The following is a 12,447-nucleotide window of genomic DNA, read 5'->3' on the forward strand; positions in this document are numbered from 1 at the left end:
ACTTAAGTGAAATTAGCCCATAACACTTGAGAATAAAAGGAAATCAACTTAAGCGCTTGTTACGCACCTTTCCAAAGCTTCCTTTCCCTAGTACTTTCTGAAAGACAAAGCTGTCTATGGTGAATTGTCTCCTGGTTCGTGAAGCTGGTCTTGGTGTACTTCCCTCCCAGAGCTTATCATACTCGCTGTTATCTGCTAATGCAAACCATGATTTTAAATTCAGCATGGACACTTTTCATGACAGAGATCTCTATAATTTCTGACTTTCAAGTGCTAAAATGCCAATAGTTCATCAAATCTGCTGCTGACGTTAGTGACCATAAACATGAGGACCTTACAAAGAAGCTGAATCATTCAAATGGAGTTAAAATTCGGGGTATAAATCTGGGATTTTACTAAACTCAAATCTTGGATTACTAAACAACATCTGGCATTTTACTAAATTCATATTATGCTCAAAGGCCCTGAGTATCTGCTCTGCCCAAAGAATACAAGGCATAACCTTGTTTAGGGGAAGGGTATTTGTTAAAGGCTGCTTTAAACCATCTGCTCTGATCCTAGGTCTGCTGTGCAGCAGATTACAGCCTGCTTACTTACACTAGGGGACTAAACTTCTCTAATTTATGTGGGGTGGCAGTGGGCCATTGTAACAGCTACGGACTGCCGCGAGGCAGGGAAATCTTGGCTACACCCCTTTTTACCAGCCGTGCACTCAAACATGGTTGCATAGGGGTATAAGCACACGAGTTGTTACTTCACCAGAGGATCCTCATATGGTAAATTGATTCTCCCATTGAGGGCGGTGCCAGCTTTAGAGCTGCTTTGCATGTCACAAAGTGGCTGTACTGCAGGAAAGAATTTGGTCCAATATGCCCTTACTATACTTTTTTAAGGCCTTTCTTGACAGAAATTAGTATGGCAAATTGGAAAGATACATTAAGAGTGATCATTTACCAAGCAATTCAATAAAATCAGTTCAATACATAGTAGCATCTATCAGACTTCATGGGACCATCTACATTGGTATAAGTCATTTTGAATTTTAACTCCAATATTCTGATCTGTGTTACTGAGGATTTCCTCCCCTGATTACCCTATTGGTTCTCACTCTCTAAAAATATTTTAATTATCACATTAGTAGAATAATAATTACGTTGAGAGGACTGATACAACTCTGACAGTAAGATTATATTAAATGTGTTATAAAAATGACATCCCATTCTCTATATTTTTGAACAGAACTGCACACATGGAATTAGTGTTTGTGGGTTTTTTAAGTACTTCTTCCATTTAGTCCCAACTAATATATTTTAGTTGACTCCAGTTTTTCAGATCAACAGCATGCTTGTCATTTCACAAAGATTTCTACATTCCGTGAGACAGTCAAGATCTTAAGAATATGCACTGTATAGATTTCCCATTACAATATGCTGAATATTTATATGTGCACCTCTCCAATTAATGTTCCTTTCCCAAATTCTGTCAGAGAAATTATGCTAGAATGAGAATATAGCAAAATCTGCAGGAATTTGAGCTTGCTCTCATTTATCTCAATACATCTCTGGTTACTCTTGGGCAAAGCAATCCACAGATCTTTATAAATGCTCATATTGTTTCACAATGTTCTCTGTGTTTTTGAAGAAAAAGTGTCCGAGGAATAAAATTTTACTAATATTTTCAGTATTCTAGGGGAGTTTCAGTCAGCAACCTTTTAAGTATAAATTAATTACTTATTTTAATCATTTAAATTAAATTAATGTATTAAATTAATTGTAAGTCTAAATTATTAAAATGGTATTGATGTGTTATTGATATTTCATGTTCACGCTGATATTTGCAAAGCTCTAAACATTACTTATCTGAACATAAGTTAGTCACAAGAGTTGTGCAGAGACTGTAAATATCTTTGTATATTAAATCTGCCTTTTTGTTAGAAAAATAATAAAACATTGTTTTCAATGTATGGTAATAGCAAATAACTGCCTGTGATTAACATTTCAGTATATGTGTCAGTCTGGTAATTACCTATGCATAATTAAGAGAAAATTCAATAAATTTCATTTCTTACTTGTATCTCCACCCAAAGCTTTAGATTTCTTATCAAAATCCTGGTAAATACCAACATTTTCTAGTGACCCAGAATCTGATTTTCTGGTTGATTTCTGTACAGGAGTAGAAGGCATTTGAGGTTATTAATAATGGTAAGTATCAACAGACGTTTTAGTTGTTGCTTTGCCTTTATTATAAGCAAATCTCACTCATGCAAAATGTGTATTTACTACTTTGTCTAGAAGCCTTTGGTAATGGAAAGCTGAAGAATATTAATACACACACTTTATTCACAATAATCCCTTTTATAGCATCCGCACTGTCCACTGTCATACGTTGTAAGAAAATAAACAGAATAAAAAATGGTGTTAAAAATGTTTGAGCACTCTATTCTACAACCTCTGCCAGTGCTATCCATTGAAAATTATGGGTTCAAAATATCATAGCTTTAAATGATAGAGAGGGAGAAACAAACAAGAACCAGAGCAGGAATGCTGGTGGGAGAACAGCCTTCACAAAAGTGTGTATTACTTTAAAATTTAAGCAATATACAGGAGGAGTCATTATGTCCTAGACACAGAAAAGAATCACTAGGTTATTGGTGTTGAGCACACGTAAGCAACTTTTCTGTATTGATGTTCTTTACTTAAGTGCACTGTTTAATTTTGCTTTAGTAGTTAATCTCTTGAGATTTTCATGTAGTGAAATATTCTTCTATCTGCCCTAAGATTTTTAAAAAGTAAATATCACACAAAAGCTTAGGAAAGGTAGCTTGAGATGGAATTCTGAGATGTACTTCACTTCGTTAAGAATGTGGCTCTATGTTTTTCAGTTATGCTGGTATTTCACAACCACTATGCAGTTTTCTGCTTGTAAACAAAAGCCAGTGGTACCCAGCTGTAAAAGAAGCAACCACCAGGCTCAGGAGATCAAGAAGTTAATACTGGGGATGTGTTAGTTCCTCTGATAAACTAAAATCATGGAGTAGAACATTTGTGTTTTCGACATGTCGTGAAAAAGTACAGAGATTACTAAAAACAAAACTTTGCAAAATCTGATTTGTTTTTCACGATTTACACCAAACACTGCAGAAGAATGTTTAAATACAACAAAAAAGAAAAAAAAAACTTGTTCTTGTTGGCATTAAAAAAACAACAACAGTTCAGTAGAACGTTTCCAATTATCTTAGGTTTTGTTTTTGTTTTTGTTTTTAAACCTGAGGTTTCCCTTTAAAGCCTCAAAAGGGCTTTCACCACTTACAATGAGGCCCCCCAGCAGCATATTTCACTTAATGACCAAAATGATAAGGAAAGGAAAAACCTCCTTCCCATGGTTGTAATACAACTAGTTGAATGACAAACAACAGTGCAACATACCTGGCTAACTTGATTTAAAGCTTCTGCTAATAGTTTCTGGTTGATTCCACATAGATTTGCCACTTTCTTTTGACATTTGTGGTGCACATTCATCCCACACTCTAAAAGAAAGGAAAGGACAGTAATGTGAATTTCATGCAAAATATAGTTAAACAGTAGATCCATCAGAAAGATTTTTTTTGTATTCAGTACTTCTGTTCAGAAACGTTTTCATAGCTCGGATTTGGGTATGAACAAATTGCTCTTTTAATTGATAATAGCCTTTAATAAAACTGCAATTCAAATTTTACCTTTCTCCCCCGCCAAACTCATTTAAAATGGAAGTTGCCAAAATCACCACAGGAATAGAGAGGTAAAGCTTTGCTGATTTGGAGTTATGCCTGTTTAATTCAGCTGTAATTTTGGCCCATTATCTTACAAACTAGAAAGAATACTTTAATTAAATTTTGTCTTTCTGGTTGGAGAATTATGACGAGAGGGATTTATAGTTAACATTCAGAAAATGCATCGTCAGTTTGGGAGTATGTACTCAGATACTATACAGCATGACAAATATACTCAACTGCATTGCATCTGGGGGCTGCTTGTCCCTAATGGTACCAAAGAGACAATTTTTCTTGCTCTTGTCTCCTCTGTAACACTGCAATAATCAAAATGCTCTTTAGTTGACAGAGCCAAGTGTTGTTTTTAAGAGAGCTTTTTGTGAATCACAAGATGTCATACAAACTCAAGAACATCCACAAACAAGAGACTTGGACACACTTCACTACAAATTAGTTTTTCTATGGAAAACGCCCTGGCAATTCTCTTTTCCCCATCCTCCATAAAAGCTGAGACTCAAATAGCACAGAAGCCCCTAGCGTACCTTCACACTTTAATCCTTGTTTAACTAATCCCCAGAGAAGGCTGCCGCAATGATCACAAAAGGTGGGACTCATGTAGTTGTAAACTTTAAATCGATGAGGCATATCAATGTTGAACCGCTCCTTCTGAAACTGAAGGCATATTTACACAAATAAATCATCTTTTCAGACATTAGGGGGCTAATCTCTCTCACACTCATGTTTATAATTTCAAAATCACATTTAAAAAGCATTCACAAATGATCCAACACTGAGTACTTTAAGTGTACAGTCTCTGAAGAAATGTAACATGCTGAGTTTGGGTGAAATGTGTGTCTATCAAGGGGAAACTAGATGCCTACTGGCAAATTAAAATTGTTTCAGTCAAAAGTTGACTCATTGCAATGCACTAGTCTACCTCTCAGCAGAAGTATCTCTCGTGTGTCACATATTTACATTTTATTATGGATGTGAAGCCATTGTTATAGATATATGTATTTATTTTGTTTTCAAAATGCCTGCATGTGGAGGCCTAGGTGCTCTGACAACAATGAAAAACATACAATCACAAAGACTGTTGCCCAACAGGATAATACAATAGAACAATTCACATAGCACAAAGTATGAAGTGCAGGGAAATATACCCCCGTTTCTTGCTTGTCCTGAAATCCCTGACCCTCATAACTCCTGAAGAGATAAGCCACATTGCAAAAACTTTAAGATCAACAAATTTGAGCTGTGTTGTATTTTAAAATGTCCCCAAACCCATATCTGTTACTGCATAATTTATTCAACTCAAAGAATTAAATCTTTACTTGGGGAAAAAAAAAGTTTCTTTCAAGGGATTGTAACTGCTCTGCCTTCTCCAGAGTTTCATCCGTGCTCCATCTCCATAAAATGTCTAGTATCTAAAGGAGGCAGTAAACAGCCATTGTTATGCAGCAAAGTACTTCCCAACTTGCAATTCTTAAACTCAAGGAGCAATGGTCTCAAGTTGCAGTGGGGGAGGTCCAGGTTGGATATTAGGAAACACTAGGAGGGTGGTGAAGCACTGGAATGCATTACCTAGGGAGGTGGTGGAATCTCCTTCCTTGGAGGTTTTTAAGGCCCGGCTTGACAAAGCCCTGGCTGGGATGATTTAGTTGGGAATTGGTCCTGCTTTGAGCAGGGGGTTGGACTAGATGACCTCTTGAGGTCCCTTCCGACCCTGATATTCTATGATTCTATGAACTGGATCTTGCTGTTTCCATCGAAGTCTTGCCACATTTACAATCAAAGGCTTGCCACATTTACAATCATACATTCTTAAAGAAATTTTTTCATCTCTTACCATTGTGTCTCTGCTGTTGGCTGCAGTACCAGTACATCTCCCAATGATTTTATCAATACATTTCTTATGAATAGCAGCATTGCATTCTTCAAGAGAGAATGAAAAGGAAAATAACCCATCAGTTAACTGATACAGAGGATTAGGTGTTCCTCTTTGGAAAAGTCTAATATGAAATATGCATTCTCTAAAATCTACAAGTGTTAATCCATATTTCTCAAGTGAAAGTGCCTCTCTCTGTAAGCAAGAGAGGTATCTGTAGGAGATTACTGTCTCTAGTTTATGTCTTTATTTCTGAACTACCAGCCTCTCCTGTAGGTGATGCCACCAGCATTTGAGGGTGAGGTGTGTGTGTGAAAACATTACTACATTTGCAAATTTTGGAAACAAAAGTACTTTGGCATCGACTGATGCTACCATATAGCATACATCAAGATCTACTTTGACTGAAAGGTACTGCTATCACTAACTACATAAGAAATGAATCAAGGGTTTCTTCTGACTGGAAAAATTGCAATTCTTAAACTCTATTTAGAAGATTTCCCATATGTTCCAATATTTACTAAACACCAAAATGGAATTACTGGACCCAATTTTTTGATGTTGTAAGTGGGTGCAGCTGTCATCTTCAATGACATTTCACCCATTTACACCAGCAGAGAATTTGGCCCATTAACCTTATTACTCAAGGCTCTATGATGGAAAGGTCAATCATTTGACATCCAACTACAGAGCCCTATGTTAGCACTTAACACGTTATAATTAACATCCGTATCATTGAGAAAGTGATTATACACTTTGTATGATAAATGTTTACACAGTATATTATCCATGTTACATATACCCATCTACAGAGTAATATTAAAAAGTTTGTCATAGTTACAAAATGCATAGAGTCAACTCACGTCTACATTTGTATCCCTGCTTGTTAAGTCCCCTGAAAAATAAACAATACAAAAAGAAAATCACAAAGTGTAGCTCTAGATATTTGTCTTGTTCAAAACAGATTTTTTTTAGTTGCTTTCACATGCCCGAGATTCAAGGTTTAAATCACAATATTTATGCTGATTCTATCAGTCTAGGTCCTGCTATTATAAACGTTTCTCAATGAAGCATGTAAAAGATTCCTGCTTCTTCTTCTCTAAGAAAACGTCCATAAAAGGTTTGAACATCACTGCCTTATACCCAAGGCAATTATCAGACATATTCCTTTGAGAAGGTTTTGCCAGTTAAGGGCCAGATTTTGCTCCCACTGAAGTTGATGGAAGTTTTGCCAATTACTTCAGTGGGCTCAGGATCCATACTTAAATTATTACTATGGCATAATGTGGGAAAAATGTATGAGTTGGGCTTCTAAGTGCTACAGTACTACATAACATAATATATTGTTCTCATCCAATGTGATACATAACATGTAACATCAAGGGCTACAGAGTGATTTACAACATTTCCCCTCATTTCTCAGTACATCTGAAGCTAGTTGTTTTTTAATCATTTCACTCCCAAGAATAAACCTGAGCTTACATATATTGTTTCCTTCTTACCAGACAAAGTCTTTACAGACAGAGCAAAATGTGGGCTGTCCAAAGAAGGTGGCAATAAATTCATGATTTTTGATGTAATGGATTTTGGCTTGCTTGATAGCTCCTCTCCTATTCATAGTCACAATCCCCTCATCTTCCCTCATTGACTGCTTGCAATCTGGGGAGAAAAATAAAGAAAGAAACTGTTTTAAAATGATACCAAGTTGTAATACCACCTTCCCAAAAGTTATAATTTAGTCTTCTAATTTAGATATATATGTTTAGTTCTCTCTCTTAGGCTAGGTCTACACTACCCGCCTGAATCGGCGGGTAGAAATCGACCTCTCGGGGATCGATTTATTGCGTCCCCATGGGGACGCGACAATCGATCCCCGAATTGACGCTCTTACTCCACCAGCGGAGGTGGGAGTAAGCGCTGTCGACAGGAAGCCGCAGAAGTCGATTTTGCCGCCGTCCTCACAGCGGGGTAAGTCGGCTGCGATACATCGAATTCAGCTACGCTATTCACGTAGCTGAATTTGCATATCTCAAATCGACTCCCCCCTGTAGTGTAGATGTACCCTTACACACACACACACACAGCACTATGAAATGACAAAATTATCCTTATCAGGTTTTAGACCCAGACATATTATAAAAGTTATGTGTAAAAGAAGGTCTATGTTCAATACTCTTTCCTCGTCAATGTCAAGCTTTTTTAAAATTTAAGCAGTAACCTTAAACACTTTTCCTAGTACTGAGTGCATTCAATGGCATTTTCTTGAACAAAAACTGCTGCATAATTTAAATGAAATGAAAGTGAAATGATGTAAGACAAGCTGAACCAAAAACAGGCCATGCTGATGTTTCAAGTTAACAGAGGAAGAGGGGCGGGGGAGAAACCAGGGCCCGTGCAGCTTCAGAAACACATAAGAGGAAGTGAGCTTCTCAGACGCTGCCAATATTCCCTCTTTTAATAAACATGATATATTTTTCAATACTTCTACAGTTGCCCCAGAGGAGACAACCCTATGGTGCAGCTTTGAGACAAGGATCCTACACTACCTTGGTGAGGAGTATGACACAAAATCCCAAGTTGCTAAAATAAGTGGATCATACAGGTCTTGGAGCGACCTTATTACTAATCTTTCATTTTCATTAAGGAGATACAGAATTCCAAGTAAAGTGATTCTCTTATTAATCCCTTCAGTGACACTTGTTCACATTCAACCAACTTTTTTTTTCAAAATGTAAAGGCAAGAAAAGATATTGGAATGGGATGGTCCTAACTGAGATATTTTAAAGTGGTTAAGAGAAAGTAAAAAAAAGACTGGAATCACTGGTATAGCAGTGCACTCAGCCCCAGAAAAGGAGATGTGTTTTTTTGCAGGGCAGGGGATAAGGAAATGCTGCTCAAGAATGACCCCATCTAGCCAGTTAAGGAAAAGCACAAGTCAACTATGGAGAACTGATCAGTTGTTCAATGCATTCAGAAATGCTCATCCACTGCTCTTTGTCTGGGGTGGCTGAAAAATTTATAGTAGTGAGAGGTTGTAGTTTGGGATGTAGAGAATTCCATGGTGATGGAGGGAGGAGAAAGTCAGGTAGGAACAGACAGGGGTAAGAACCATATCCCTTGTAAGCATAATTATTTTTTAATATGCCTAAGGCTACGTCTACACCATGAGCTAGGTGTCCGATTCCCTAGTCAAGTAGACACACTTGTGACAGCTGTCATCTGAGCTAGCATGCTAAAAATAGTAGTGTAGCCACAGTAGCACAGGCAGTGGTGCACAGGCTAGCTGCCTGAACCCCATGGGTACATACTCAGCATGACTAGCCCTTGCCATTGCTGCTACTACCCATGCTACCACATCTATCCTTCTATTTTTGTGCACTAACTCTGATGAGAGCTAGCATGAGTATGTATGAGTATGAGCACCCCTCGCCTGCGGTACAGATGTAGTCTAAGTCGATTTCAGCACTGTGATAATACAGCACCGCAGTTAGCAGCCTGCCTTGAAGCATGCTCTCCTGGAAGTCAAAGGGTGTTTTGCCAAAGTCTTCAGTTGGAGCCAAGTTGGCCCCTCTATCAACAAATACTCAAATATTCTATGTATTAGAATACTACTATGATATTCAAACTTACTGCATCAAACAACCTTCACATTCTCCTACTTTCCCATGGATTTCTGTTTCAGACATGTCCACTGATCTGAGTGATAGTTTTATTTTCCATTCTGAGGTACCGTTTGAACACACACTGTATGCAGCCTCTTGGTGGTGGTTATCCTAAATTTACCTTCAGCCCCATTAATGAAACTGAATTGAGGAGTAAACAGAGCTATTGGAAAATAAAATTTTACAGCCAGAATTGACAAAATAACAAATCTATGAATACTCCAAACCATGACCTATGATGATAGCATTTCTCAAACATGGTGAAGTACGTATTCTCCTTCTAGCATGACGTTGCTTTTGCCATTAGATCAGATGGCTGTCCCCACCACACTTAAAAAGGAATCAACAAATGACAGAACTTGGGAGAGTTGTTGTCTGTGTATACCGCAAGGACAGGAGACTTGTTATGGGTTTTAATCAGGCCGCAACTTTATTATATAGATGTCTGGGACTACCCGGCAGATAAAGTGTACAGTGCAGGCAAATCCATGTTTATTCAAATCAATTCTCCGAGGCTTCCACCAGCCCCCCTTTGTTTCCATCCAGGTCCCCCAGCCGACCCATGGCTTGGACCTTACCATCCACCAGCCTCGCAAGAAGCTTAAGGAGGGCTATGAGAATGGAGGAGGGGTTGGCTCTCTGCCGTACCGGTCATGGGAGTCCCTGAACCCCCTCCCCCATTATGTTTCTTTATCTAGTACCTCCTTTTAAGTCCTTTACCAGGCCATTTATCTGGTCACTGGCTGCCCTCCCTATGGAGTACCTGCACTGAACATCCGCCACAAGGAGGTGCCAGCCATTTGCTTGGCTGCCTCCCCCCACCCAACTCCGCCGGGTTCCCAGACATCCGCAAATGGCCTCTTGGCTAGCAGCCCTACTGGGGAGAAAGAACCCACTTTTCCATGTGTGATCGTCAAGGGACACCAGCAACTGCATTGTCCTTGACCTGGTACTGCAGCAACTGCCCTTAACGGAGGGCCGCATAGGCGACCCATTCTCTGGATCCTTGTATTGACAAGACTCCTTAAAAGAAAACAAAACAAACAACTTGAAAGCTGGAGACAAAAAAAAAAAATCTGCATTTCGCCAGCCACATGACATTCCGAGGTTGCAGAGAACCCATAGCAAACTGGAAATGAGACAAGGCATCTGCTATGCCATTATCCATGCCCGGCACATGCTTGGAAGAAAAAACAGATGTTGAAGTTAAGCATTGGAGAACAAATGCCCTTACCAACTTTCCAATCCTGTGTGATCTGGAAGTTTGGCAACTGATAACCTGTACCACTGCCATGTTGTCACACCAACAGCACACCCGTATATTAGACCCAAATTAATAACCATTTGTACCTCCACAATGATACCCCCTTAAATTGACTTAGAAAACTTTTCCACACCTACATCTGTAATTGTGTGGTCTGGCTATGCCAGCCATTGCCACTGCCAGCTGGGCTCAAAAAGCCCACCCCGGGGCAACAACCCTGCAAGCAAAGTTCAGCTCAAAGCCCAGGTAGGTTAATGTCGTGAAAGGGGCCGTCTGTTTTGTCCTTCGCTAGGGGTTTCCCCAACTATTTAGCCAGGGCCTGAAATGTGTCCAACAGGTGAAAACACTCATTTGACCCAGCTCGCCCTGCAAACAAAAATTGTGCAACATTGCACTACATTTCTGAAAAGCTGCACAGGATTCTGAACAGCCGATGGGCATAGCCTTGAAATAAAATTGCCGGTGGTAGCGTCTTAAATAACCACCATTATTAAATGCCCAGCAAATACTATTACATGCCCGGAGCCCTTTTTGGGCTTGTTGCAGTATGAACAAACCGCTGGCGCCCTTGGTGTTATGCCCTTGAACCACAGTGTGTGATGCCACCTTATTCCAGTTTGTGTTGCTGCCCTTAATGGAACCTTCTTATGACATGCCCCTGAACATATTGGGTGCCCGCCTAATTATGTTCATATAATTAACAAAGGCCGGGCTGCTGTCTGGGTAGGCCTGTACCATAACACCCGCCTAGACGACGAGGGCAGCCTCCCAATTTTTTCATGTTCTAGGCATCTTTGGCCTCTTGGACAGTTCACTGTTTTGCTTGCCTTGTCCATGTTTACTGTCTGTGAACCCCTTCCCGTGCCATAGGGATATTACATGCACAAATTACCTGTGAGGATTCTATATTTAGTTGCACTGAGTAGGTGAATGCCCATCGGGTAAGCTACCCCGGCATAACCGTACTGCAGAGCTCTGCTCCCCCGGATGCCCCCCAGGAGTGTCTACCCTGTCCCCTGCGGTTACATGCCCTGATGACCGATGGGTTGCCATGTGCCCCTTCCTTGTCCTGCTGCTGAAACTTGAACCCATGCTGGGCCCACCCTGTCACCCTGTGCAGACCCCTCACATCTGGCTGCCTGAAGCTGCTGTTGTAAATGCAAATTAGCTTGCATCAGCTGTGTAATACTGTCAGTGATCCCCACTGAAGGTGCCACCCCTAGGTGGGTCTGCCCAGGCTTCTCAACCTTCCACTCCTGGGCCCAGAGTATTTAATAACCCAATCGGCTGACTCCTGTTCCCCTTAGGTGAACTCACTGAGTGACCGGTTGAGCACCGTCCCTGCACCTGGCTGTGGCCCCTGCAACTGCCACCCTTTGCCAGGCTGGAAGGCCGGATACCACCTCTGCCACCCATTTCCCCAACCTGTGTGGTTATTACACTAACCCCGGGGATCAGCCATCCCTTGTGTTAGGTGGAAGAAAACATCATGGTTTTTTTAGGTGACCCTTGCACCCTTTGAAGCGTAATGCTGTGGAGAAAACCTCAGAAACAATGTCACTGACCATTTGCTGCACATCTTAGCTGACCATCCCATTAATGCACACAGCCTGCTCACCTGAGTGCGTGGACACTTTCCTATGATCATTTGCCTCCCTTAGTCCATGACGCTGCCGTGGGTTATTAAACACACCAAGGGAAGTAGCAGTCCACGTACGTGTGAGCTCCCCTACCCCTGCTGCAATACTGGCTGTCTTGGGTTTCCTTCCAGTCCATGGGCTCCCTTGGGGCTGCCCTGCCTCTGCCTGTCCCCTTTCCAGCAAAGGTATAGGCACATGAGCAGCAAGCAGCACATAGCCATGAAACAGTTAAAATTTCCTTGCCT

General features: G+C 40.4%; 1 protein-coding gene across 6 annotated transcripts in view; it reads right to left on the minus strand.

Moving 5' to 3' along the window:
- Nucleotides 1-12,447, minus strand: part of PRKCD (protein kinase C delta) — a 161,153-nt gene that overhangs the window by 25,555 nt on the left and 123,151 nt on the right. For 3 of the 6 annotated variants that reach the window (XM_065551276.1, XM_005309328.5, XM_065551277.1), the window contains exons 5-11: nt 7,139-7,295; nt 6,500-6,531; nt 5,598-5,683; nt 4,291-4,420; nt 3,426-3,526; nt 2,069-2,162; nt 68-192 (exon numbers count right to left, since the gene is read on the minus strand). In XM_065551276.1, coding sequence (XP_065407348.1) covers nt 68-192; nt 2,069-2,162; nt 3,426-3,526; nt 4,291-4,420; nt 5,598-5,683; nt 6,500-6,531; nt 7,139-7,295 — 725 coding nt within the window. Of the gene's footprint in view, nt 1-67; nt 196-2,068; nt 2,163-3,425; nt 3,527-4,290; nt 4,421-5,597; nt 5,684-6,499; nt 6,532-7,138; nt 7,296-12,447 lie in introns of all 6 variants that reach the window. The other 3 variants (XM_005309327.5, XM_005309326.5, XM_042861729.2) reach the window with 1 other exon arrangement.

The sequence above is a fragment of the Chrysemys picta genome, chromosome 7 (assembly GCF_011386835.1).
Source record: "Chrysemys picta bellii isolate R12L10 chromosome 7, ASM1138683v2, whole genome shotgun sequence".
Taxonomy (NCBI): Eukaryota; Metazoa; Chordata; order Testudines; family Emydidae; genus Chrysemys; species Chrysemys picta.